Below are 27,432 nucleotides of genomic sequence, written 5' to 3'. Positions count from 1 at the left end.
TGGGCTGGAGTCAGCAGGGACCTGGCCAGGTGTGAGCTCAAATCCCGCAGCTTTTGTCCCCAAATCGCGGCTGCCGGTGGCCTCGCTGGGGACAAACCTCAGCCCTGCTCAACCTGCCTGTTCCCAATCCATTCCCAATCCCTGTCCGTTCCCTTCCCGCTCTACTCCCTCTCCCTTTCCTGCTCCATTCTCCCCGCCCACTCCATTCCCAGTCCCTGCCGCTTCTTATCCGCTCCATTCTCAATCCCTTCCCACTTCATTCCCAGTCTCTGCTCGCTCCATTCCCTCTCCCTTTCCTGCTCCGTTCCCTCTCCATTCCCCTTTCCCGCTCCATTCCCGCCCCCTCAAGCCCCGCTCCATTCCCGCCCCCTCAAGCCCCGCCCACCTCCCCTCAGACATGGCCCCGCCCCTAGCCCCGCCCCCTCACAGAGCTCCTTTCCCATTGGCTACCCCTTATGGACACGCCCCTTTCCTCCAGCTCCGCCCCTAGCCCCGCCCATTCCCGTTAGTTCCCCGGAACGTTCGCGGCGGAGCCATGCGGCGCGCCGGGCCATTTAACAGCCTCGCTAGCGCCGTGAGGATGGCGGCCGGGGATTGGTCCAGGTGCGCGTCACGTGACGCGGGACATTCCCGGGAGGCACTTCCGGCCCATCCCGCTCCGCCGGCGGCTCCTGGGAATCCCGAGGCTCCCGGGAATCTCGGGGCGCCCGCCGCTCCTGGGGCTCCCCCGCCGCTCCTGGGGCTCCCCCGGCGCCCTCACCCTCCCCGTGCCAGCACCCAGGGTCTCCCCGCGCCGCTCCCCGCCGTGCGGCCCTGAGGGCGAGCGGTGGGCCCTGTTTTCCCCTCCCTCATTCCCCAGAGCGCCACCGCCACCCCGGGTTATGCCCCCGCCTGCCCGGCTGGCACCGCACGGCCTCTCCCCGCCCTTCCCGCCCCGCCGTTCCCGAGGCTGTCCCTCATTTCCCAGTGAGTTTTCCCAGTGAGTTTCCCCCCCGCCTTCCCCTGCAGCATGGAGTTCGCCGAGCTGATCAAGACGCCCCGAGCCGATAATGTGGTGCTGCACCGCCCGTTCCACCCGGCCGTGGAGGGCACGCTGTGTCTGACCGGCCACCACCTCATCTTCTCCTCGCGGCGGCACGACAACGCCGAGGAGCTGTGGCTGCTGCACTCCAACATCGACTCCATCGAGAAAAGGTGATGCTCCTCCCGTTTCTCGGCCTGCCCGTCCCTAGTGGGTTTTGTCCCGTGGTTGGGAAGGGGTTGGAAAGGCTGGCTGGCAGCTCGGCTATCCCAAATCCAGGTGTGGGGAGGAGGAGGGATGCTCTGGGCGTGGATGTTGTCTTAAGCTGAGCCAGGGGAGGTTCGGGTTGGGCATCAGGAGGAATTTTTGTCACAGAAAGGGTGATTAAACATCAGAATCCCCAGGGAGGTTTGGAATTCCCATCCCTGGAGGTGTCCAAGGAACATCTGGATGGCACTCAGGGCTCTGAGCTGGGTGACAAGGTGGGGATCAGCCACAGCTTGGACTCTTGGAGTTCTTTTCCAACCCTAATGATTCTGCCAGGGCCCAGGGCAGAGCTTTCCTTCTGTTTGGGTATTCATGTTTGATGTTGCATCCTAAAGGTTGATTTCTTGGTCATGCAGAGAGTCAGAATTTTTTTCTCTGTCTTCATCAATAACCCTTGAAGGACTTTATCAATGCTGCAGCTTCACCACTGTGCAAAGAGATGGCAGTCAGAGCACTGCTGAGGGGATTTGCTTTGTGTCACCAACCAAAACTGGTGACAAAATTGGGCTCAGGACTTGCCCAGCCCCAAATCAGTCTCCTGCTGCTCAGCAGCATCATCCCTCACTTCTCCAGCTGCCTGTGGGAATCAATAACTCCTTAACAAGAGGCATTTTGTGGTGAAGCTGAGCTGCAGCTGCAGCACTCCATAATTCTTCTTGCCCATCCCCTTTTTTATTGCAGAGACTTCAGAGATTTATCTTTTTCCTCTCATTTCTGCTTTACCTGCACCTTTGCCTCTCACCTGCCCCACCTCAGCTGGTCTTTGTCTTCTGCCCCCTCACCTTGGTCCTTTTTTCAGCTTGCTGATAATACTTCATTTTTATATCAATTACACAATCCCTCCCCTGTTTCCCTTGCTTTTTAAGGAAATCTGGTAGAACAGAGTTCCCTTCTGCAAGCAAGACTGGAAAAATCAGGCAGCAGTGATTAAAAAAAGCAAAGAGTCTGGAATGGGGGAATTGCTGGATGCTGATTAAGTTTGTTGCTGATTAGGTTTGTTGCTGATTTCCCTGAATGTTTCTGAGAGAGGAAGGGAGCAGAGGGGTGGAAATTTTGGGGAATCTGTTCCCACTGAGCACTGCTCACTCCTCAGAGTGGTTTGGCCTCACCCCTGTCACTGCTTGTACCAAACCAGCCATAACTCCAGTTTGGAAATCAATATTTACAAGTCTTTATTTCTATTTTTTAAAATTTTTTATGAGTTTAGCAGCAGTTCCAGTGTAAGTTAATCCCAAATAATCAAGGAACATGGAGCTCTGAGGAAGGAGTAGTGCTCTGCTGGCTCAGGAGGTGATTTACAACAGATTTACTCTGTGTGTAGAACAGAATACTCAAAGCCCTTATTTTCTAGAGCAGATCCTGCAAGTACTTTGTGTGGAGAGAAACTTTGCATATAAAGGGATAACAATATTTTCTCCATGTTGGAGAGAGTGGAATTACAAGACTCTCAAATCAATGCAGATTTTAGAAAGATCCAGTTTGGTGCTGCTTCAGATTCTTAGTGCACAACGTTGTGCCACGTTCAGAAAGTCTCTTCTCCCCTTTAATTCTATGAAGGTTTTTTATTAAAAAATGGTGTTTTCCCTAATTATCAGAGAATCAAACTGCTCCTTGAATTTTTTTAGCTCTTGAAGTGACTGAAGTATGACTGCTGAGGTCTCTGAGCTGTGTTTGCTTTGTAACCAGAGACTTTTCTGGGGGATAAAACCTTCCCTTCCCTGAGGTCTCCAGAGCAAATCGTGGCACTGCAGGTGTCAGACACCAACCTTTCCTGTTAAATCATAAATCACAGAATGGTTTGGGTGGGAAGGGACCTTAAAGACCATCCAGTGCCACCCCCTGCCATGGGCAGGGACAAATTCCACCATCCCAGATTGTTCCAATCCCTGTCCAGCCTGGCCTTGGACACTTTCAGGGATGCAGGGGCAGCCACAGCTTCTCTGGGCACCCTGTGCCAGTGCCTTACCACTCTGACAGTGGTGTAATATTTATCATTTAATACTTCCACTCCCTGCCACAGCAAAAGGATGGAATAAATGAAAATAAAACCAAACTTGCAAATAGCAAATAACGAATTAGGTTTGTTTTTATATTTTCTTGAAAGGTGCTACTGCAGACAAATTGCCTTGTAGGAAGAGCTGTGACACTTCTCCTGCCTTAGAGGATCCTGTTCTTCTGACACTCTTTTTTCCTGTCTTACTGTAGGTTTGTGGGCCCCTTGGGCACCATTGCCATCAAATGCAAAGATCTGAGGATTATCCAGCTGGACATCCCTGGGATGGAGGAGTGTCTGAACATTGCCAGCTCCATCGAGGTGAGGAGTTCCCATCAGCCACAAAACCTGCAGCTCTTCCATTCACCTCAGCCTTAACTCAACCTCAGCCTTGATTTTTTTTTTCAGTTAGAAATTGTTTCATTCATGTTTTGGAAGGCAAAGAAGAATCTGGAATATTTCTCTTGGGGTTGTGGGTATTTCCCAGAGGTTTTGGACTCCCCACCCCTAGAAGTGTCCAAAGCTGGGCTGGACAGGGGTTGGAGCAACCAGGGATAGTAGAAGGTGTCCCTGCCCATGGCAGGGGTTTGGAATAGGATGATCCCTAAGCTCCCTTCCAACCCCAGCCTGTGATTCCATAACTTCTCTTGTCCACACAGGCGCTTTCCACCCTGGATTCAGTGACCCTCATGTATCCCTTCTTCTACCGGCCCATGTTTGAGGTTGTGGAAGATGGATGGTCCTCTTTTCTGCTGGAACAAGAGTTTGAGCTCCTCAGCTCACTGGTGAGTTGCCCAGGCACTCAGATTTTCTGTGAACTATTTCACCTAGAAGTGGCTGGACTGGAAATCCTGGATGGTTCAAAATCCATCTGGTGCCTGGGTGAGAAGTGAGTGTTGTTGAAATATTCCAAATGTAACATCAGATATTTGTTTGTTTTTTCGCCTTGTACAAGTTGGGTTTTGAGGTCTTTTTTCAGGAAGACACAAAGGTGGGAGATGTTTTTGGCCTTTGGGGATGTTCTCTAATTGGAAGAGCAAGATTAAGTCCTTTGGCCTGGGTTTGTTGTTCTTAACTTTGATCTGGAGTGGAGTGAGATGAACCTTAGTTGAACTCTTCATTGAAATCACATTGGTTTTAAAAAAAATTGCTGTCTAGGAGGATGACAGCAAAGATGCCCAGTTTGAAACACTTTTTCCTCTAGTTCATGCTAGGGAAATATTCAGGCAGTTCAGAAAGCAGGAAACTTCCAGTCCTCTTCTTCCAGCTGCTCTTGAGCACATTGATATTATTTTGATACCTGAAGGATAGGAATTGTTCTAGTGACATTGCCTGCTGTATCTCTTATTGAAATTTCCTTTTAGGATGCTGGATTTGGTAGAGTGGGAATTATCTTGGTTGCAGGAACCTGTTTTAATAATTCCTTGGATCTGCATCTCTGTGTTCCAGGTCTTTGTTTCACATCCACTCTGCTCTTGCTCCATCAGCTCAGGTTTCTGAGCCCACATCCATTAGTGCAGCATCCAAGAACATTGGTTTGTTTTGTTTTATTGGTTTTTTTTTTTTTTCCTTTTATCTGCAGCCCAGCTTGTCTGCAGCCTTCTGGCTATGACTAATAACTGAATAATGTGATCAGCTTGACCAAATTCAGTTGATGAAATCACCAGAAAATTAAAGGGGTTCAGAGGCTTTGCTATTTTTGTATCATGATTAAAGCACTCTCATGTCTCTTATCTTCCTCTGCCATCCAAAGACAGACTAACTGACCTGTTATCATAATCCAGCACAGGGATGCATTGCTGTGCTTTTGTTCCTTATTTTTTTACAGATTTAAAACTTCATTTGTCAATCTCTTGCCTTTCTGAACATACTCTGTGTGTAAAAATTACATTTAAAAACCTCATTACTTTTAGCACCACGTCTGCAGGGCAATCATTCATTCCTTTGAGACCTCCATGTCTGACAGATGTTGATTAATTCTTGGCTTTTAACCCAAAATTTCACATTTTTAACGAAATGGTGTCAAAAGCCACCTTCCAATGATTTACATATCCTGAACAACAGATAAATGTCTCGTTGACCAAATAATTCTTGTTCTGTAGTGACACTGCCTTATGTGACAGGCTAGAACAAGGAAATAGCTGATTTAAATCTTCTTCCTTTAAGTCAAATGAGTAGAATTCCAAAGGTTCTCACCTCTCTGCTGAATCATCCATCTGGATCTGTTATTCCTTACCTTCCTCTGCAGGATAACAAGTCAAAAACTGTATTTCATCCACCTTACAGCTCTAGAAATTTTTTAATTCCACGTTGATCTGTTACAGGAGTTGTTTTCAAACATGGAAGTTCTCTAATGGCAAAGTGAAGTGTAAAAGTTAATATTTTTTTTTAAGTTAGGTGATTCATTAAATAGTTAGATAACACAATATGTTATTTGTATTCTTCATTGCATAACCAGTCAGGGCCTGAATGGCATTCAGAAGATGTGCAGGGGTTCATATTTTCTCTGAGCAGTCAAAGAAGAGCCAAGATCTCTTCTGCCAGATTCCACAACTTCAGGATGCTGCAAACTAACTCTGGAAATTCAGTTTCCTGAAGTTAAGTGAAGAGGCCACAAGGAATTTGTACACTGACAGTATAATTAACATAAAGGTATTTTATTGCCAAAAAATTCACTTGCTTCATTTTCTTTTTCTTTACCCCTTTTTTCTTTTTTTCCCATCCTTTTTTCTTCCCTCCTTTTCCTTCCTTGTCTTTCTGTCTCTTTTCTTTCCCTTTCCCCTCCCCTTTTTCTCTGTGTTCTTTCCTCTTTTTAGCAGGAAAGCTCTCAGGGTTCTGAACAATTCAATTGTGCTTCATCTTCATGTTGCAGCTCCTTGAAAAAGCAGGATTTTCTGGGTTTGGACTCAGGCTGCAGTGGTAATTTTAAACCATATTTTGCTCTTTTCAGACAAGCACCAATCTCTTCATCTCTTCTGCTCCTTGTCCATGCAGAGTCTGATCCCAACAGGGCTTGTTCCTTGGGAATGACCTCTGGCATTGCTGCTTTGCAGGATCCCTCAGGTCCACACTGGGTTCTTGACTTTAAGGCCTATTGGTAGAGCTTGACTTGTTTCCCAATGTTTTGTGGAAAATGACCTCTCCTGGCAATTCTAAGTTTTAGGAGGAAGGATAGCTTGGACATTTGGGAATCAATATCTCTGTAAGCAAGTACTAAGACAACAAAAGTAGAAATCCAAGAGTTGATGTTCCACTGGGATTAAGAATCACTCCTTTCTTTTTTGTTTGGACTCCACTCTTCTTTCTGCTCAGCCCTCATCCCTTTGCTGCTTTTTCCTTAACTTTTTTGGATTCCTAAAAGCACAGATGTCTTGCAGGAAGAATGAAATGTTGACTTTGCCCTGCCTGAGTTTCACACAGCACAATTACCTGGTGATGGCTGAAGATGATGTTCCCCTTCATCCCTTTCCTTGCAGTCCTGGTGCTGCTTCACTCATCCAGTTACTGATGGCCCTTTTTGCTTCCCATTTCACAGAATCACAGAACTAGATTGGAAAAAACCTTTAAGATCATCAAATCCAATTCTGGTCAGGCAAAAGGGAATTGATTTGGGCAGTCTGGAGCTGGCACTGCAGAGGTTAATGGGATCTCTGCAGCAGGAGCTGTGGTAGGGAAGACAAATGATGCCAAGTGCTGCCAGGCTCCTCCTCCTTCCCATGGAAATGATCAGGGGATGACCCAATGGGATCATCTCTCTCTGTTATAAATGGGGAGGAGATCAGGTTGTGGGCAGGGTTAAATTACCAGGGTGGGAGATAAATCAGGTGCTGCTCTTCCATTCCTTTCCCTACTGGGGATGCCAGTGACAGTCAGGCTTTCAAACATTTCACTGAGTTCTGGTTTTGCCTTCTCCATATCCTGAGTGGCAATGAGGTATTGATCAGTTTGGTAATCCAGATCCATGCATATTTTTTCATGGTAATCAAACTGCACACCATCCTGTGTAAATTAACAGAGACACCCCAAAAACCCTCCTAAAAATCCCATTGTTGGTGCAATACAGCACCAGCCACATCCCTTTTGTGACCCAGAACTTTTCGTCTCTGTTCATAACGTGATGCCCAGAGGCAACTTGACTTTGCATCTGGGAGAAGCTCTGCTTTTTATAAAATGGAGTTCTGCTGTTCAGGGAAGCTGTTTTGAGGCTAATGAATAATGAAATGAGGTTAGAGCAGGGATGGTGCAAAACTATCCAGCTGGGCTACTGCAAACAGGCAGCAATTGCTGCTCTTGATGCTGATGTTTGTTTTTTCTTAGGCTGCCACCAGAAAGCATTTTTCTTAGGCTGCCACCAGAAAGGACAATTTTAATGTCACCTGAGCCACACATCCCGTGCCTTGGAGCTGCTGCTGATGAAATAGGCAGTGACCAGAGCCAGCCAGGTGGATTCATATAAGGAGGTAGCAATCAGGAGGTGTATGGCAAGAGAGAGTAAGGACTTGGAAGAAAGGAAAGAGGAAAAGAGGCCTAATTCTGATCAGAGATGTGCAATTAGTGCACATTAAACCAACAGACATGAATTAATGCAGGTTTTGTGTGTTTTGTCACAGCTTAATTTATCTATTGTACTTTTCTGTCCTACCTTCTTTATCCCTCTGCCTTTTTTGTCTGGCTCAAACTTTCCTTGAACTCACACGAGCAGAGGTTTGATGGATCTCTGAGGTCTCTCCCTGCTGCAGAGGCTCCTCACTGACCTTTTTTCCTGAGCTGAAACCAAGGCCTCTGTGTGACCCTGGGTATCATGTGGCTGGAATTCTCATGCCAAGTGCCTGTGAGGTGTCACATTCAGCACTTCTTTCCCAAGGCTGTGGCTGTTGGAAGCTGGAAAAGTTACATAACATGAGCTCAAGATGAGGCCTTGGGAGTTGGGCCCATACTCCCTGTGTCTGAATGAACTTTTTCCCCCTCTGAATTTGCTGATGTAGGAATGCATTTCTCTCTGGGGTCTCCCCTTCCTGTCTGCTGTGCCTGTGAAATAATTTAAAGCCAAAATCACCCATTTCTGACCATCTGGGCTTATTTTGTGCCATTTGAGGATGTGGATAATCCAGAAGGGGAACTGTTCAACTGTTGATCACTTTTCCATTGCTTACAAGCTTTATCTGCACTCTGGGGAATGAACTTCTGGGAGTTGCTGCAAGGAGATAATTGCAGGGAGCACCAAGGGATGTGCTGCAAAAATTAGTGGGTCAACAGCCCTACAAATGGATATTTAAAGGACAATTTGTGGTGCAAATGGAACAGATCACAAATATGACTCTGTATGTGCTGTGTATGTCCTGTGTGTGTGGAACTTCTTCTGTTACTTCTCCCATATAATGTGTTTTCTGACCCCAAAGCTGTGTTCTGGTGTTTTTCAGACCAACGAATGGCGTCTGAGCTGTGTCAACAAGGACTTCTCGGTGTGTCCCTCCTACCCCCCTGTTGTCATTGTCCCCAAGTGCGTGGATGACGAAGCTCTCCGCAAAGTCGCCCTGTTCCGCCACGGCGGCCGCTTCCCAGTGCTCAGCTACTACCACAAGAAAAATGGGATGGTGAGCTGGGCTTGAGGGGTGGCTGTGCCTGAAGGAAGTCTGGGAATCTGTTTGTTTCGTGCTCTGGAATTAACACAGTTCCTGGGTTATTTTCCAGCTTCCTCAGTGAAGCTGGTTCTGGGTGATGGAATGAGTAATCTCCATCCTAGAAAGAGCTATTAATCTGCTGGTTTGGGAATGTGCATTGCTTACAGCAGTAAGGACAAGATGAGGCTTGTAAAGCCACTGCTGGCACTCTGACTTGCTTGGTCTGCCAAGGGTTTTCATGGAAAGGATGGCAGGAGCCACATTGTCCTGTCTGTGAGCGGTGGGCTCTTGTCACAGCCGTGGTGACAGCAGAGCCAGCTCTGCTTCTGCTGGGGGACTGTGCAAGGAGGATCAGAACAAGGTGTTCTCTGAGCCTGGCAGTGCAACAGGACTGAGGAGTAGCAAGTTCTTGATCTTGCACAGACTTTCTGCCGAGCCAGAGTCTAATGGAGTGACTGATACACTGTAATTAAGAAATGCACTGTATGAATCTGTTGAGTAATTATGTCTCTTGCTGATGTAATCAGTTCTGAGGATGCTGGGATGTCCAACCTGCGGCTTTTAAACTTGATACAGTCTCCTCAAATGCTCTAATGCCTTCTCACCTCCCGTGGCCAAGATTTGTAAGCCTTGAATTCGAGCCTGTCTAGTCTGACTTCCAAGTACCTTGGTGTTTTTTTGCTTTGCTTTAAAAGGAGCCATCCCCCACCTTCATATCAGTTGTGCTTTTTTTGCTTTTTCTCAGCTCAGCTGAAAACTGTTTAAGCAAGATTTGCTCAATTATCTCTCCAAATTGGGCATGTTTCAGGTGTGAGGAGTACAGCAGTATTTGGCTCAGAGTGTTGGACTTGTGACAGTAATGCTGTCACTCTCATTGCCCTTCTGGCTCTTGAGTTCTTAGCTGTACCTGGGGTTGCTGACTGGCTGCCCTCACGTTTTAGCTCTCATTTGAGCTGCTGGGGTGCTTCTGAATTGAAAGGCATTTGCTAAAGAGAAATCTCAGCTCATCAGTCTGTGGAGGTGAGGTTTATTAGCCCATCCATGGGGTAAAAATGTCACCTATAACACATGAGCAATTTGAGTGTTTCAAGAACAGAGTTGGGAAGAGACCTTGAAAATTGCAATCCTGAAAATGTTGGTTTCATAGAATCATGGGATGGTTTTGGTTGGAAAGATCCTTAAAGACCATCTAGTTCCAAACCCCTGCATGATCTCACCAGATCAGGCTGCTCAGGGCCCCATCCAGCCTGGCCTTGAACACTTCCAGGGATTTATAACACTTCCAATGTTTATGAAGGAGCCATCAGCAGGCAGGGAGCTCAGTAGTTCACAGAGATGGTACTTGAGGCATAACTGAAGTGATAAAACCTCTAAGATGGTGTCTGGGATTTAAAACTTGGCCAGCCAAATGATTGCTGGATTCCAAGCTTCCTAGTTCATTTTTAAATCCATTCAGTCCTTGCGAGCGATTGACCTTAAAACAACCGAAGGATTCAGAGCAAGGCTCGGAGCTCCAGTGCTTGGTGCCTTTCAGCCACAATTCTCTCCACTTCCAGTGCCTCATTGATGGTTTTGTGTCTCCCAGGCCATGATGAGGAGCAGCCAACCTCTCACAGGCACCAACGGGCGGCGCTGCAAGGAGGACGAGAAGCTGGTGAACTCCACGCTCCGCTCTGGCCGGCGCGGCTTTGTCATCGACACCAGGCCTTTGCCTGTTGCCCAGCAGGCCAGGGCCAAAGGAGGGGGCTTTGAACAAGAAGTCTACTATCCCCAGTGGAGGAGGATTCACAAATGTATTGAGAGGTGGGTGAAATCAAGCTCTCCCCTGAGCTCGGCTTTGTTGGGTTGCACCTCCACAGATTGTTTGCTTCTGTCAGAAGAGTTGTGTCTCCTGGTTCCTGGCAACAGGGTCATGTTCCTTGTATGGCAAAACCAGGCTATGTGGATGATAGGGGTATTTTTGGTTTGGTTCCCTGTTTTGAGCAACATGCTGCAGGTTTCAGACATAAGGCATCTCCCTGTGCTGTTTCTTTCCCTGATCATCTATAGCCACACTCCAGCCTTCTGGTGTTCCCCTTTGCACAGGAAGGAGCAAGTACCTTGCCAGAAAACTTGTGCTGGTGAGGATTTGTTCTGTGGCTGCCCCTGGCTCCCTGGAGGTGTCCAAGGCCAGGTTGGACAGGGCTTGGAGCAACCTGGGATAGTGGAAAGTGTCCCTGCCCATGGCAGGGGGGTGGAAAGAGATGAGATTTAAGCTCCTTTCCAACCCAAACCATTCCATGATTCTGTGATTCAGTACCTTTCTCTGGACATCTAATATTCAGTCATTCAGAGGCAAGTTACTCAATTGAACAGACTTTTAGTCTTGCCTTGATCAACTTCCCTTAAGCCTTAATTTTGGGGAATCCTTCTACACAGACATGCAGTAATGTTACTGGAGCTGCTGGAAAGCAGTCACTCCCCTCATCACTGGAGAGGTTAGCTCTTGAGGAGTTAAATAAGGAACTTCCTGGCAAAGACTTGAAGTGTTTGGTTTTTCTTTGAAAGATTTTATGTGAACTTAAATTTGTTGCTGATTATCGTACAGCATCAGACAGAGAGGAAAGAATAAACACAGTATACAAACACTAAATAATCCTTGTCCTGGTTCCTACATTACTGTTTGCTCTTTCAACGGTATTTTCCTTTTCCCAAAGGTTTAATATCCTTCAGGAGAGTTTCATCAAGCTGGTGGAGGCTTGTAATGACCAATCACACAACATGGACCGCTGGCTCAGCAAACTGGAAGCTTCCAACTGGCTCACTCACATCAAGGAGCTCCTGACTGCAGCTTGTCTGGCTGCCCAGTGCATTGACAGGTAAATCTCCTGCAGAAAGTCTTGGATTTCTCATTCACTGGTTACAGATTGCTCATTAAATACCTCTGGCAGTATCAATAACTGCCCACCATGCTCTGGCTCACTTGTACCTTTGGGAGATCTTGTTTCATCATGGTGGAGGCATGTTCCTCCAATAAATCAGGAGGAGGGAGGAAATCTCAACTAAGAAAAGGTTTTGGATCATGTGGTTAAGGTATATTCCTATGTCTGTTGCAGCCAAGATAATTTAGACAGTTTTGTTGAAGGTTTGGGTTAAAATGAGGCCATCTGAAATGCTGTTGTGTGGCCTGGAAAAGTGGGGACACAGGGTGGTTGTTTTCTTTCTTCAAGAAGTCCTTTTTTTCTTTTCAGCTGCAAATTTCCAATACCCTGCCTGACTTCCGGAGGTTAAAACAATGTCATCTCCTTGTTCTCCCCAGGAATTGGTCCAGTGCTTTTCCCCTTTTATATTTTTATCCCCACAGCCCTATCCAAGCAATCCTGCTCATCCCTTCTAAGTGCTTGTGACCTCTTTTAACCTGACATTTCTTTCACAAATGCTGCTGACTCAGCTGACTCGTGTTCAGACCTCAGCCTGGAGAGCCAAAGCTTACTGTCAGGTGCCAGGGTTTGTAAGGCCAGGTGCAGGAATCTAAATGTGTTTTATCTATGGCTCTGGGTGGGAAAAACCCATCCCAAAATTCAGGGAAAACCTGGCTTTTCATTACAGCTGGGGAATGTGTTCTACAGGCACACAAGCAGCTGAAATGCAGTCTCAGTGGTGAAACAGCACTGCTGCATTAAAATGGGAGCTCAGTGCTTTTTAAAAGCTCTGACAGTGCTGGTTTTATTAGTGCCTGTGCCAGAAAAGGATTGCTCTGGATCAATACTTTTATCTGGAATTCTTTCCTGCAAGCGTGCAATGGGAAAGATCAGTGACGAAACCCTTCTGGCTTGTTGGGACATTGGCTGATTTCATAATTTTTAATCTCAGCTTTGCTTTTTGTGTTTACCTGGAGCCATGGCAGGTCAGTTCCAGGTGCCTGACCTGCCTCACTCGGAACCTAGAGGTCAGAGCTAGGCTGGCAGGGAGATTTCTGTTCTATTTTCCATGGGGAGGGAATGACTGGGACAGATTATTCAGTATCTTAAAGGCCTGAAAGATAAAAGGGGGAAAATAGTGTTAGAAAATTAGTGTAGAGAAAGGTGAAGATTAGGTGGGGAAGGAAGGTTTAGATTAAGTATTAGGGAGAAATTCTGTATTATGACAATGGTGAGGCTCTTGCACAGGCTGCCCAGAGAAGCTGTGGCTGCCTTTGGATCCCTGAAGGTGTCCAAGGTCAGGTTGGACAGGGCTTGGAGCAACCTGGGACAGTGAAAGGTGTCCCTGCCCATGGCAGGGGGTGGAATGGGATGAACTGCACTTCCAGGTATAACTCACAGGGATGCCAATCCCAAAGAGTGAGAACCACAAAGGAAATCTCACTGTGCACCTTCTGTCAGTGTGGGAAAGGGTCTGGATTTCCAGACTGCTCAGCAAGAAACTGAGCCTGAAGGGATGCAGAGCTCAGGTTAATGTTTGTGAGTATCCAGGTGAGATCCATATAGGATGGAGATGCAGTGGTGGTAAAGAGCCAGCAAAACCTCAACACTCAATGTTGGTGTCCATGGGATGTAATGTCATCCACTGGGATGGGTTCTGCTCATTCATACTCATATCCCTTCCCACCTTTTTCTTTCCCAGGGAAGGTGCTTCAGTTTTAGTCCATGGCAGTGAAGGAACTGATTCCACACTCCAGGTCACTTCCCTGGCACAGATCATCCTGGATCCAAGGTGCAGGACCATCCGTGGCTTCGAGGCTCTTATAGTGAGGGAGTGGCTGCAGGTAAGAAATACCCCTGGACAGAACAACAACCTGTTCCAGAGACACTGGGGTTGGGAAATAGCCTGAGGGGCAGCAACAGGTTGGGCCTTGTTGCAGCCCTGCTGAGTGTGAGTGTCCTTTGTCCTAAAGAGCAGCATCATTACCTGAGTCATTTGTCCCTCTGGCATTCTTGGATCCTCTTTGTTTCACAGCAGATTTTTGATTTTGGGGAACTGCCTGACTTGTGTGCTGAGGGTGAACTCATATTAAAAATGGTTTGGGTTGGAAGGGACCTTAAAAATGGTCTTGTTCCAACCCCCTGCCATGGGCAGGGACACCTCCCACTAGACCAGCTTCTATCTCATTATCTCAGTATCTATCTCATCAGAGAAAACTGTTCAGACTAAACCACAAAACCTAAGTTGTGCTCTTTGTACCTTTGCAGTCTGGTCCTGCAGTGCAGCTCACCCCAGCCTGGTCCTGCTCACATTCTGTGATCAAACGCAGCCTGAGAAAGGCAGGGAAATTGGTCATAGAATCACAGAATCATTTCGGTTGGAAAATACCTTTAGATTATCAACTCCAGCTGTCTCCCAGCACTGCCAAGGCCACCACTGACCCAGTGCCCCAAGGGCCACATCCACGTGGATTTTAATCCTCCAGGGATGGGGATTCCACCATTGCCCTGGGCAGCTGTGTCAGGGCTGGACAACCCTTTCCATGAAGAGATTTTCCCAGTATCCAATCTGAACCTCTCCTGGCACAACTTGAGGCTGTTCCCTCTTGTCCTGTCTCTGTTCCCTGGGAGCAGAGCCTGACACTCCCCGTGGCTGTCCCCTCCAGTCAGGAGTTGTGCAGAGCCAGAAGGTTCCCCCTGAGCCTCTTTTTCTCCAGGCTGAGCTCCCCCAGCTCCCTCAGCCACTCCTAGTGCTCCAGCCCCTTCCCCAGCTCGATTTCCTTCCCTGGACACATTCCAGCCCCTCAGTGTCTCTCTTGTCAAGAGGAGCCCAAAACTGACCCCCAGATTTGAGCTGCCCCAGCAGTGCCAGCACAGGATGATGGTTTCTAACAGCTTCTTCCTGGCTGCCTGAGCAATTGCATGAACAGAAAGAGCTCTGAAGTGTTTTTTTGCCCCATGTCCTCACATCCCATTCCTTTGTGTGTGATGCTCTCCCTGATTCCCACCCAGGCTGGCCACCCTTTCCAGCAGCGCTGTGCCCAGTCAGCCTATTCCAACAGCAAGCAGAAGTGGGAAGCTCCAGTGTTCCTGCTCTTTCTGGAGTGTGTGTGGCAAATCCATCGGCAGTTCCCCTGCTCCTTCGAGTTCAACGAGCAGTTCCTCATCTTGCTGTTTGAACATGCCTATGCTTCCCAGTTCGGGACTTTCCTGGGAAACAACGAAAATGAAAGGTTGGTAAGGATGCTGGACTTGAATCCTTTAAATGTTGGGCTGAATTGGACAAAAAGAAGGTCACAGAATCATGGAATGGTTTGGGTGGGAAGGAGCCTTAAAGATCATCTCATTTCAACCCCCTGCTGTGGGCAGACGCCTTCCACTATCCCAGGTTGCTCCAAGCCCTGGCCAGCCTGGCCAAAAATCTCCACCCATCACCAGTTTATTTAGTCTCTCACACAGAAACCTTTCCATAAAGGAATAACCAGTTGGAGTTTGCCATGAGTCAAAGCTGTGGGAAGCTGACTTGTCCATGCAGGTCTGGAGAAGGTCAAGGCAGGCAGAGGCCACAACTGGCAAATCCAGGCCCTGACCTGTAAGGGAGGAATGTGGCTCTGGTGGTCCTGACACCCCCTGGAAGTAGAAACAGGGGGAAGGACTGGAGCTTCCCACAGCTGCCAGAGAGGTTTGGATTCCTGTTTGGAGCTTGGCAGTTCTGCCCTCAGGACTCCTGACTCCAGTAAGGCCATGGCTGATGGTTTCCTGCTGAACTGAAAGCCACTGAGCAGGAAGGGAGAAACAGAAGTGATATTCCAGAAAAGAAAAGGAATTTAAAGCTTCCTGTAAACCTCTCTGTCCCTAAAGTAATCTGGGCTTTGAAGAGACTCTGCTGCCTTCTGCAGGGCTGCTGAACCAGTCATCTGCAAAACCAAGTTAGACTTGAAACCAATAAGCTGGAATTTGGAGGAGTATTGAATGTTACATGTAATAACCTGCCTGTCACATCTGAGCACATCAGCCTGGGAGCACAGACAGGGCTTGAAGTCTGATGTTAAGCTTGTGCTGTCTGAAGCATTCACAGGAATGGTGAATCTCCTGCCTGGCTGGCAGTTCAATTTGCTAGTGCAGGCAGAATGAAATCTGGTGGAATGTGAGGCATAGGGATCCCTGTGTAACTCCTGGAGGTGGGATTGCCCTGGGAAAGCAGCACTGCTTGCTCTGTGTGCTCAGTTCCTTGCTGCCACCAGAGGGACCTGTCAGACGTGCCCATTGCAGCAATAACACTGCTTTTCTGGGCTCTGGAATTCCATTTCCATCCTTCCCTGATGCAGCTCTACCCCACCTCCCAGCTCTACCTTAACACAGGAGCCTGATCCCTTTCCAAACCTGGCACTCAAAGCACTGTGGGGAGGTGAGTGATTCTTTACCTGGACAGCAGGCAGCCAACTTCCACCCAAATTACAAGTGTTATTTCCCCATCTGTTATTCAGAACTAATTGTAATCAGCCAGGCTGGTGTAAATTTAGGTTTACACCCTGTGCCAGGATGGTGAAAGGTACTGAAGGGATTAACCTGAGTTATCTGGGGGAGTAGCACCTAGAAAAACTTGGGGCCTTCTGGTCTGTGTGGTTCTAACAAGAGCCCTACCGATCCAAGTGTATAAAATTAACCTGTTCCTGTGGGTTTCTTAGGGCTAAACTGAAGCTGCCTCAGAAGACCATGTCCCTCTGGTCCTGGGTGAACAGGCTTGAAGAGCTGAACAGGTTCCAGAACCCTCTTTATGAGGCCAACAGCCTTGTCATCTGGCCCTCTGTGGCCCCACAGAGCCTGCAGCTCTGGGAAGGTGAGCAGATTTCCTTTGTGATTATTTATCAGACTTCATTGCTGACCATTCTGGAGAATGCATGTTTAGTGGGTTCCCTGCTGCAGAAACTTTCTCCATCCCATGGGTGTTGAGGAGTTGATAGCAGCCACACCAGCAGGCTGCTGTGGCAGGGTGGAGACTGAGAATGGAGTGGTCTGATAAGTATATGAGGAAAACAGGAATGAAATTCCCGAGTTTTTCCTTTATTAATCTTGTTTTGTTGAATGGTGAACTTGGAGAGGAGCAGGGAAGCTGTTCAGGGGGGAAGGAAGGGGAAGATCAGAAAAGAATGTGAACAACCTTCATCAATTCCTCCTTATTTCAAGAAACCCTTGTGACCTGGCTGTCTCTGGGCTTCCAGGTGTCTTCCTGCGGTGGAACAGACCTTCCAAATACCTGGAGGAAGCTGCAGAAGAAACGCTGAACATTATCAGGTACAACAAGGAGCTGCAGGCCAAGGTGAACGCGCTGAGGAGGCAGCTGGCCGAGATTGAGACGGATGAGGAGGAGCAGGAGGAGCCCTGAGCTGGGCTTTGCCTCAGGCCTTTGCTTTCCAGCCCCCTGTACATCGAGGAAGAAACATGGAAAGTGCATGTTTTGCTGAGCCCTTGGGTACAGCTGACCCTCCCACTGCTGAGCCCTTCACTCCATGAACCTCCCTGCTTTTTTGGGAGGAGTTTTTGTTTTGTTTACAGAAGACACAGCTGGGCACAATGTCCCCTCTTGGCAGCTTTTCTGTCTCAGAATTGGGTACAGTGTCAGCAGAAGCTGGAACTCTTTACCTCCAACTGTGTGGATGAGCAGGATGGGCCAAGAGACAGGATGTCTCCAATTTATTTTGGACTTTTTCTGGTTTTGTTGAACACTCACAGGATTAAAATACAGAGTTCTATATAGATAGGTAAAGGCATTTTGTCTGAAAGCACCTTTTCTCTCCAGGAGTAGGTAAGGCAGCTTAGTTCTTTAGTTTCCTAGGAAAACTAGAAATTGTTAAAATCAAATTACAGGTTCTGCCAGTCTACACAATATTCTCAGTAGCCTTCACATCTCACACTTGGGTTTTTGTGTTCAGCATTGGCTTGGGAGCAGGAAGTTAAATACCAAACCAGAGCAAGACATTTCAGTGCAATACAGAATTGAAGTAGGGATTCTGCTGCTAATGTTTAAGCCATGACCTTCAGGTGGAACTGTCCCTCGTGGGCAAGGATCTCCTAAGGAAGAACAAACTTTTTTTATTCTACCTGGAAAACAAAAAGGTTTAGTAGTTAGTGGGGCTGTTCACTTGCAGAACAGGGCTCAGAGCTGTCCTTTAAACAAGAGCCAAGCTGCCTTCTTGGAAATTCCAACCCCCCTGGCTGGGTTTGGACACCTGGCCAGGTTCACAGCATTGCCAGGATGCAAGAGCAGCACTTCATTTACAGCTCAACAAAACACTTCTGTCCCACCTGATGTGCATTTCCTTCTTGTGCTCTTATGCCCATGTTGTGAAACCTCAAAAGCAGAAGCTGGAAGTTCAGGTGACCTCACAGATTTGCTGCAGAGGAAGGGGCCATCACACTACAAAAAATACTAAGACTTTAGATGATTTGTAGCTGCTAAAACTGCTTAAGGACTTTAGGGATAAGCTTTTTCCCATTTAACTTGGTATTTTGTAGCTGCTCTTTCTGTGGCTTCAATGTGCTTTTTATAAAATCAGCGTTCACTCTAGTGATTTTTTTTTTTCCTTCTTCTTTAAAAAGAAAGGTAGGAGTAGGTTTGAAATACTCACCGAGGCATTTTTTCAGTTTGATTCCATGGGCAGCTGTACAGGACTGGGAAAAGGTGAATTAACAGCAGCACATGTGGCTGGGATTATCCAGAAAAAAGCTTCCTGCTAGCCTGGTTCTCCTGGAATGAGCAGAGCTGCAGTAGGTCAGTGGAGTGATCCCTTTGGAAGCTGTCAAACTTCCAGTTAAAGGAATGAAGCTGCCTTTATTGAAAAGCCACTTCACATGGATCTGTGTGAAAATGCAGGGTCTTTAGTTGTCATAGAAGTAGCTGGAGAAGAACCTGCAAAAGTCATGTAGCCACTAAATATAGTCTAAGGAAATTCTATAACCAAGGAAGTGATACAAAACTATGTGATAGTGGTCAAGTGCTACCTTATTGCCTTTTGTTCAGTCCTTATTTCCTTAATTACTTCCTTTCTGCCTAAGCTAAACTTAACCCTGAAGTCCTCTGGCTTAAAAAAAAATAACAAGATCCCTTTTAAACCATTGCTTGCTTAAGGCAGAAGAGTGATTCCCCCTGCTTGAAATGCCAATTGTTTTTAGGTTTGGAGCCTTGTTCCCTAAATCCAGTCTGACAGAGAATGCTGCTCAGGGTGTCTGGGGATTCGTTCTGCATAACAAGGGAGGCACAACTGGGCTGTGCCCTCCTCCAGATCTGGGTATGTTGCTCATATAAGCCCTGAAAGTGATTGTTCACCCGTTAAAATGATGTCTTTGGGATCTGCACCTGCCTGGGTGGTGTTTCCCTACCCCATTCAGAATTTCTCCATCTGAAATCCATTATCCCCAGCCAGATGGGAAGGATTCAGAAGGCACTATTTTCCCTGTTACACACTCTACATAAAACACTCTTAAAGGTTATGCAACTCCCTAACACAGTAATTATAGATTGAGCTAAATAATAGAGAAGCAGAGAGGGTTTTTTTGGATCTAATTGCCTGGCTGCTCCAGCCTCTCCTGCAAACTGCAGGCATCCGAGGAAATTGGGAAACCAGCTGTGACAGCCAACAAAAGGCAGCACATTCCCTCTGAGCTGGCATTCATTTCAGCCTCCACTTGTGTTGAATCCACACCCAAGTGCTGTGTGTGCCTCGGGAATGTGGATCTCAGCCTTCCTGTGGCAGTGCTGGTGTCGTTCTGAGCAGCTCCAGGAGTTTGTTCCACAATTCCTGGGCCACACAGGTTCTGTGGTGCAGGGCTTGCAGGAGGTGGAGTGGAGATGTGTGGTGGTGTAGATGCTCCTGGGGGAGGACTGTTGCTCCCAGAGCTCTGCTGCCACATTCCCTTGGAACTTTTCCATTCCCAGTGCTTCCCAGGCTCCAGACACACACAGAACATTCCTATTCTTTGCTTTGCTGCTTGCCTCCCCTCTTTAATCACATATTTAAAATCACTGATGGGTTTGCTCCTCTCAGAGGGGGATCCCTGCCCCGTGAAGCCTCTGTTTGCAGATTGCCTGTGTCCCCCTGAGCTGTGACAGTGCCCAGCTCTGCCTCTTCCCTGTGCCACTGCCTTACACCCTCGCTGCCACCCCACTCCTGCTCTTTTGCACACACTCTTTGTGTAACAAGCTGGACACTGAAAGCCCCATCTCCAAATTTCGGGGGCAATCCAAGAGGACTCTCTGCCATTTACCAAAAAAAAAAAGAAGGGAAAAGGAACTAACTTGCACAGTTTTCATAAGGGAAATATGAAATATGTACCTTCAATATTTTGATTGTATCGATTAACTCTTGAATGTGGCGCTGGTTTTGACGTGCACTATTGTCCCTGTTGCATAGGATCTCATTTAAAGTTGCACTGTACAGCATTTTTTGGTGTCTCATGTGTGCTTTGCTAAAGCCTTGGGAAGTGCTCTCATTGTGTAAAGGTTCTGTGTGAGGGGAGAGGTTTATCCTCTCAAAGCACTCGCTGTATTTTGTGACAGCAGCACTGTGTGCCGTGTGCTGTGTATCTACTCACTACTGCCAGTGAAATGATGAGTGCACTGCTGTCCCGACATCTGGAACTGCTATTTGGACTTGGCTGCTGCATCAGTCTTGATTTTTTTTTTTCCTGTACAATTTGAAATGCCAGGGCTGGGAGTTGTGTGCTGATGTTTGGTATTTCGCTGTCTGTGTACAGAATCCCAGCTGCTGCGGCGTGGAATTTATTGCAACAAAAAAAAAAAAAAAGTAACGAAGCTGAGGAAAAAAGAAGATGATGGCTCAAGGTTCAGCCATTCGGGGGGAACAAAACAGATACAAAGTGGCTGTAAACTTTGCTGTAGATATGTTGAGAACATAGTAGATGTGTCTGTTTAAATTAAAACCTTGAAGACTAAAAAGTCCTTTAATTACACTGCTGCATCTTCTTTATTAGCGTGGCCTTCGCTTCCCACAGGAGGGTTGTGGGTGGGTGTGACTTGGATGAAGCTCTTGCCTGAAATTTTACTTCTTCTCAGCTCAACTGTGTTTTATTTTACAGCTGAACAGGCCCTGTGGTGATAGAAGAGGGATGAAAGGAGAAGGGTGAGACCCTGAGTCTGTGAGGGGCTTACAAAGCTCTGCTCCCATGATTTTGGTCCTTGGACAGCAGCTCTGCACATGATGGATAAACAGTTTGATTAGCCAAGGTTTTATACAGGTATTGATCTATTTATCCTGGTCTTGATCTCTCCAGAGGAAGTAGGGCAGGAGTGATCACAGGGAGAGGGGTTTGGAGTGAAGCAAAGCCTTGCCAGAAGGTGGATGGTGATAGGATAAGGGCGAGTGGTTTGAAACAAAATTGGGAGATTTAGATGAGATATTGAGAATAAATCTTTCCCTCTGAAGGTGGTGAGGCCCTGGCACAGGTTGTCCAGAGAAGCTGTGGCTGCCCCTGGATCTCTGGAAGTGTCCAAGGCCAGGCTGGACAGGGCTTGGAGCAACCTGGGCTAGTGAAAGGTGTCCCTGCTCACCTTTCACAAAAAGGACAAACAGCTCCTGGGAAATGGTGGCTGGGAACTGTGGGAACTCCTGGATGTCTCCTGGCTGCTGAGTCAGGAGGCTGGGAACTACTGGGTCATCTGTGTCCCTGTGGCATCATTGTGGTCTCTGCAGCTCCTGAGGAAGGTGATGAGTTTTTGTGGCTTTTGGGGTTTGAGCAGATGGAGACTGGGGGTGTTTGTGCAACCCATGAGATGACAGAGGGATGGGTGCTGAAGGTTTTCATGTGAAAAGATTAATACTCAGCCACTATTTGTGCAAGATATTTGTGGAAGTCCCTGGTGAAACAGAGTAGAGTTATGGTTTAAATACTTCCAGTGATGATCAGGCAGTCTGATTTGGGTTAAATTTGATTTGTGGAGGGGAGGGAGAAAAAAGCTAGAGAATCATAGAATGGTTTGGGTGGGAAGGGATCTTAAATCTCATCCAGTTCCACCCCCTGCCATGGGCTGGGACACCTCCCACCATCTCAGGTTGCTCCAAGCCCATCCAACCTGGCCTTGAATACTTCCAGGGATGAGATCTGACCAAGTGTTGAAATTTTTCTTTAACTTTTTTTTGAGGCTGTTGGATTTCTCTTCTTTGAAATCCCAAGTGTTTTTGCTTTGTGCCATTGCAGGAGTCCCTTCCACTCTGCCTCTTTTTCCCCCAAGCAGTGAGAGAGGAAACAATGAGGAATTCCTATAGCACTGGATGTAACTCGGGCTGCTGGGCTGTGCTGTGCTGCTCACAGCCTCCCTTGCTTTGGAAATGTCACCTCAAGCCTGTGGCATTTGTCTTTCAGAGCTGAGCTGATGATCCTTTGATGCTCTCTTGGGAGGCTGTTGCTAATGGCTTTGGATGCTTTATCTGATGCTGCAGGTCAGCTCATGGAGGCTTTGCTCTTAAAGCTCCCAAATCTGTGCCCTCAGGATCTTAAAATACTGGCAGACAACCCTGGACACTACAGAGATGTAGTTACACTACTAAAAACAGAGTGTATTTGCTAAAATCAGGTTTCTTATAGCTTTTACAGTTGGTTGTAACCATTTACATGACCATTTTACATGTCCCAGTTTGTACTGGGACTGGTTCTGTACTGGTTCTGTACTGGGGGATGGTTTCAGGGTTGAAAGGTGTGATCACTGTGTGAAGGAAAAAAGGCTCTTTTGGCATACAAAGGTAGAAAATATAAAGGAAATGTGCTGCCTGCTTCTCTTTCCTGACATGGAAAAGGTGTTGGGATTCCCCACCAAGGTAAGTGCAGCATTTCTACAGGAATTTTCTGGGTTGGGCTTTTAAGTCCTTGGTGGTATGAAATAAAAACTTTGTGGCAGGAGTAAGGGTTGTTTCAGAGTTTGGGGTTTTTTTGAGCAGAAAACTGCTTGCCTTCTCTGTCCAGTGCTCCACTTCATCACATCCATTTCTTGGATTCCAGCCTGGTCTTGAACACTTCCAGGGATGAGGCAGCCACATCCATCAGTTGTTTTGGGGACAAAGCAGCAATTTGCGCTACAGTGAGGTGAATACAGGGCTCTGGTTTCTACATTTCCCTCAGGGAATAAAAAAAACCAAACTGTGCCTTACTAGGAAAAGGATTTTCTTCCACAGATCCTTGGGGGACCTTTGTGCAACATCCAGCATGTGGAGTGTCCTGGCTGTGCTGCCAGCAGTTGGCAATGCTGTCATTTCACAATGGGGAAGGCTGTGGCAATCCCAAATTAAAATTCAGTTCTGCTCCTCTTTTTCCTCCTCGCTTGTGTTGCTCCAGCTGTTTGTCATTCCACGTGGCACATGGGATTGGAGAAATGTTTGGAGAAGTGACACAGCCAAGAGGGAAGAGCCCTGTGGGCTGAGTCAGCATCTGGGTTGTTAAACGTGGCACTGATGCTTTGAGTAAATTAAGTCACAGGGACGATTTGTAAGGTGAAAACCCACATGGAACTGCTGGAGTGAGTCCAGAGGAGACCATGGAGAGGATTTAAGGGCTGGAGCTCCTCTGGAGCCAGGCTGGGAGAGCTGGGGGTGTTCAGCTGGAGAAGAGAAGGATCCAGGGAGGCCTGAGAGCTCCTGCCAGTGCCTAAAGGGGCTCCAGGAGAGCTGGAGAGGGACTTGGGACAAGGGGTGGAGGGACAGGACACAGGGAATGGTTTCCCACTGCCAGAGGGCAGGGTTAGGTGAGATATTGGGAAGGAAGTCCTGGCTGTGAGGGTGGGGAGGCTCTGGCACAGGGTGCCCAGGGAGGTTGTGAACTAAAAGGGGAAGAGTGAGCAAACCTCAATCCTTGTCTGCCACATTACAGAAACCTCTGGGATTGCCAGAGGGACCAAAGGCAGCTGCTGTGCACAAATCCCACACTCTGGGCACAAGCCTTGTCCCCTGCAGAGCAGGGAACCAAAGGACAGCACATCCCTGATGTGTCTCCGGGTGTCTTGAAAGTCTAGGAAGAGCTTCTTGCCCTGAGCTCTCCAAGCACTGTGGGTGGTGAGCGTTTGCAGGTTCAGCAGGGCAGAGGGGAGAGGAGGAGACCACAAAACCCCCATGTGTGGGAGGGAGATCAAGCCTGAGGCTCTGGGAGAGGCTGCTGCAGAAAGCTTTGAAGGAGCAGCACATCTGGATGTGGATCCATGGGAAGGGAGAGGAAGAAGGCCGTGGAGGAGAGAGTGGGGAGAGTGATGAGAACAGTCTTGGAGCCCCTGGAGCGATGGCACTGTGCTGCCCAGGAGAGGAAGGACATTGGAATTTCTGCTTTCTTCCCCTTGATTTCCATTTCAAATATTCCTCCATTAGCCCATTTCTGAATTTTGGCTGGCTTTTCATGTTTGCAGTCTTTTGGACGTGGTTTTGTAAAAACAAACAAACAAAACCCAATAAAACAACAAATCAGACAACAAACCCTACAAAACCTTAAAATCCAGATAACATGGTAAATAACATACAACCTGCTCTGTAGGCTGTGACCCTCCCTGTCTCCCTGCAACACTTTTGGGGGCACCTATTGACATGTATGGAGATCCTGTGAGCAGGATTGGAACAGAATGCCCAAGGAAGCTGTGGAATTATTATCCTTAGAAGTATTCCAAAGATGTGTGGATGTGGCACTTGGGGCCATGGTTTAGTGGTGGACTTAGCAGTGCTGGGGGATGGTTGGACTTGATGATCTTAGAGGGTTTTTCCAACTTAAATAATTAAAGGACACACACAGGTGGGGTCATAGAAATCACAGAATGGTTTGGGTTGGAAGAGACCTTAAAACCCATCTGATCCCCTCCTGCCATGGGCAGGGACACCTTCCACTATCCCAGGTTACTCCAAGCCCCATCCAACCTGGCCTGGTGAGCTCCAAGTCTGTGCTGCCCACAGAGAAAGACACCCAAGGTGTCTTTGTGGCTCACAGGGTGTTCATCCAGTGGGAGTGTTAGCTTCAGCTGTTGGAATGGAACCTCCACGCTGCTCAGATGCCATCATCCCACTGGGGTGGAGTTTTCTCCTCTTCAGGATTTTCTGCTTTCCCACATTGATGTTTTTCCTCTTGTCCCCTTGAGCTGCTGCCTATCACATCCTGACAATCCAGCCTCTGTCCTCAGTTTTACATTTCTTATCTTGCAGGGCTCTGTGCTCTTTCTCACAAGCTGGCAACCCCCTCAGCTCTGGGAGGAGGGTTTTCCAGCTGGGCTGTGTCTGGGAGGCCTTGGATTGCAGCTGAACCTGGAGGATCAGGCAGTTCAGGGCCAGCTCTGCTGGACACTCCATTTTGCTGATTCTGTGCCAGTTCAGTGCTCCAGGTCCTTGGCTCGGTGTTGGAGGAGGGAACTGGTTTATGGAATCACTGCTGCTTCCCTGTCAGTCTGGGGGATTCTACACCATCCTGGTGTGATCTGGGTCTGGGAAAGAGCTTTACTTTGTGTTTGAGGAAGGGTCTGGAGCACCAGGAGCAGCTGAGGGAGCTGGGGGAGCTCAGCCTGGAGGAAGGGAGGCTCAGGGGGAACTTTCTGGCTCTGCACAGCTCCTGACAGGAGGGGTTAGCCAGGGTGGGTCAGGCTCTGCTCCCAGGGAACACAGACAGGATGAGAGGGAACAGCCTCAAGCTGTGCCAGGGGAGATTCAGGTTGCACCTCAGGAGAAATTGTTTTGTGGAAAAGGTGGTCAGACACTGGAAGGAGCTGCCCAGGGAGGTTTGCAGTCCCCATCCCTGCAGGTGTCCAGGGAATGCCTGGATGTGGCACTCAGTGCTCTGCACTGGTGACAATGTGGGGATTGGTCACAGGTTGAATTTGATGATCCTGGAGGTCTTTTCCAGCCTAAATAATTCTAAGATTTACATTGAGTCAAGTGATCAGGTACAGTAAAACCATGGGTGTTCCATGAAATGTCCATCCTGAGCAGAAAAATCCCTTTTGCCCAACTGCATGTCTATATCAGGGTTCTGGAAGCAACAGGATCTTTTCTTTTTACCTCTGCAGAATTCCAGGTGAGCTCCGTTTGCCCTCCCTGCAAGGCTGGATCCACAGTGAGATCCCTTGTGAGAGCAGCCATGGAGCCATGCTGGAGGCTCTTACTTTCCTTCCATTTGGTGCAGAATCCTCAGCCTAGAGCAGGGATTGCTGGGATTGTGATATGATGGAGATCTAAGGTATGCTGGCATGGAATCACAGGATGGATAATGTTGGAAAGGACCACGGAAATCATTTCACTGTAAGAAATCCTTCTCTGTGAGGGTGGGGAGGCCCTGGAACAGGTTGCCCAGAGAAGCTGTGGCTGCCCCTGGATCCCTGGAAGTGATCAAGGCCAGGCTGGACAGGGCTTGGAGCAACCTGGGATAGTGGATAGTGTCCCTGCACATGGTATGGAGTGGAAGGAGATGATTTTTAAGGTCTCCAGGATTCAATGACCCTTTCATTTGACCCTTTTCTGGAAGCTCCTGCTCAGTCTGTAGCAGGTGGATCAATTCTGCTGACACTCCCACAGCTTTGCCTCCCCAGGGACTTTAAATGCGTTTTTTTTTTCCAGGCTCTGCAGTGGAACAAGAGGATTCTTTGTGTTTCTTCTCCTCCTGGAGCTTTCCCTCTTTTCAAGAGACATCTGCTCTGGTCAATGGTACTTAACAGGCCTTTCAAACTCAATTAGACACTCGAAAGCCAGGAGCTGCGAGCACTCAGCTTCCCCAGCCAGCAAATGATTTTCCCCTCTGCAGCTCCTGCAATACCATGAATTTCCAAGATTTCCACACTCTGCGAGCTGAGCTTTTAATAACTGGCCATTTGTTAGTGTCTGGAATCCTTGGAAATAACGGCCAGTCCTGCTTTGTTTGCTCTCTGAACAATTCCATTCAGCACTTTTTAAGAAAAATAAAACTAAAACAAAAACATCAGTCTCTGCCCCAACCCTGAACTGATTCAAATCTCATATCTACAAATACCAAGGATTTTTTTCTGGCAGGCTTGACAACGAAACCATTCCTGCATTTGAAACGGTGAAACCCGAATGTGTTTCCCCTTTGTCGAGGTGCATCTCAGGGCACAGGGGTTTTTGTAGGGTCTCCTCCTGCCCCGGAGCTGTGCCCAGCCAGGCAGGAGGGATGTGATTAATCGCTGTCAGATGTGGTTGGCTCTGCCTGTGATCTCTGGGCCGGGGAGATCTCTGTGTGTGCACTGCAGGGTTGGATTTTGCTTGGCAGAGCTCTGCGAAAGGTTTTCCCCTCTCAGGAAATTGCTTTAGTGTTCATCTTTGTCCTGAATGAAAATGATGACCTAATATATATATCAATCTTTTTTTGTATGACTTTTTTTTTTTTCTTGATTCAGTTAAGCTCCTCAGAGTGTTTCCTGTGCCTTTAACAAAAGCATTTTAATATTTCAGGATTCCTTTTTGGGCTGCTGAGCTAAAGGTTCCAGCTCAGTGAGCTGTGTGCTCAGAGGGGCCTGGGATACTTTATGTGTCACATTTCCATGCTCTGGGCTCCTTCACAGGAGCTTCCAGAGGACACTGAGCTGAGCTGGCTTCATGCAGGCGTGTAAGGAGCAGCAGGCTGGTCAGAGCAAAGACACCAACACCT

The 27,432-nt window shown here is 47.7% G+C and overlaps 1 protein-coding gene across 3 annotated transcripts; it reads left to right on the top strand.

Annotated features, from left to right (window-relative positions):
- The first annotated feature begins 495 nt into the window (after positions 1-495).
- On the top strand, positions 496-26,748 carry MTMR9 (myotubularin related protein 9). Of its 3 annotated transcripts, XR_014851157.1 has the most exons (14): positions 496-603; positions 1,009-1,194; positions 3,494-3,602; positions 3,941-4,066; positions 8,702-8,875; positions 10,488-10,705; positions 11,599-11,760; positions 13,505-13,646; positions 14,815-15,035; positions 16,491-16,642; positions 17,025-17,608; positions 20,899-21,057; positions 25,841-26,010; positions 26,388-26,748. XR_014851157.1 is itself a non-coding variant. In XM_085057140.1 (11 exons), exons 1-11 carry the CDS (start codon positions 536-538, stop codon positions 17,186-17,188), a joined length of 1,722 nt encoding a protein of 573 aa, XP_084913266.1. In that variant the 5' UTR covers positions 496-535; the 3' UTR covers positions 17,189-20,772. The 3 variants fall into 3 exon arrangements, 1 of the variants encoding a protein (XP_084913266.1); XR_014851156.1 differs by having other exon boundaries at positions 25,841-26,748; XM_085057140.1 differs by lacking the exons at positions 20,899-21,057; positions 25,841-26,010; positions 26,388-26,748 and having other exon boundaries at positions 17,025-20,772.
- Positions 26,749-27,432: the final 684 nt, after the last annotated feature.

Source organism: Lichenostomus cassidix, chromosome 3, assembly GCF_008360975.1.
Source record: "Lichenostomus cassidix isolate B80296 chromosome 3, HeHo_3.0, whole genome shotgun sequence".
Taxonomy (NCBI): domain Eukaryota; kingdom Metazoa; phylum Chordata; class Aves; order Passeriformes; family Meliphagidae; genus Lichenostomus; species Lichenostomus cassidix.
This window is presented reverse-complemented; position numbering and strand designations above follow the sequence as displayed.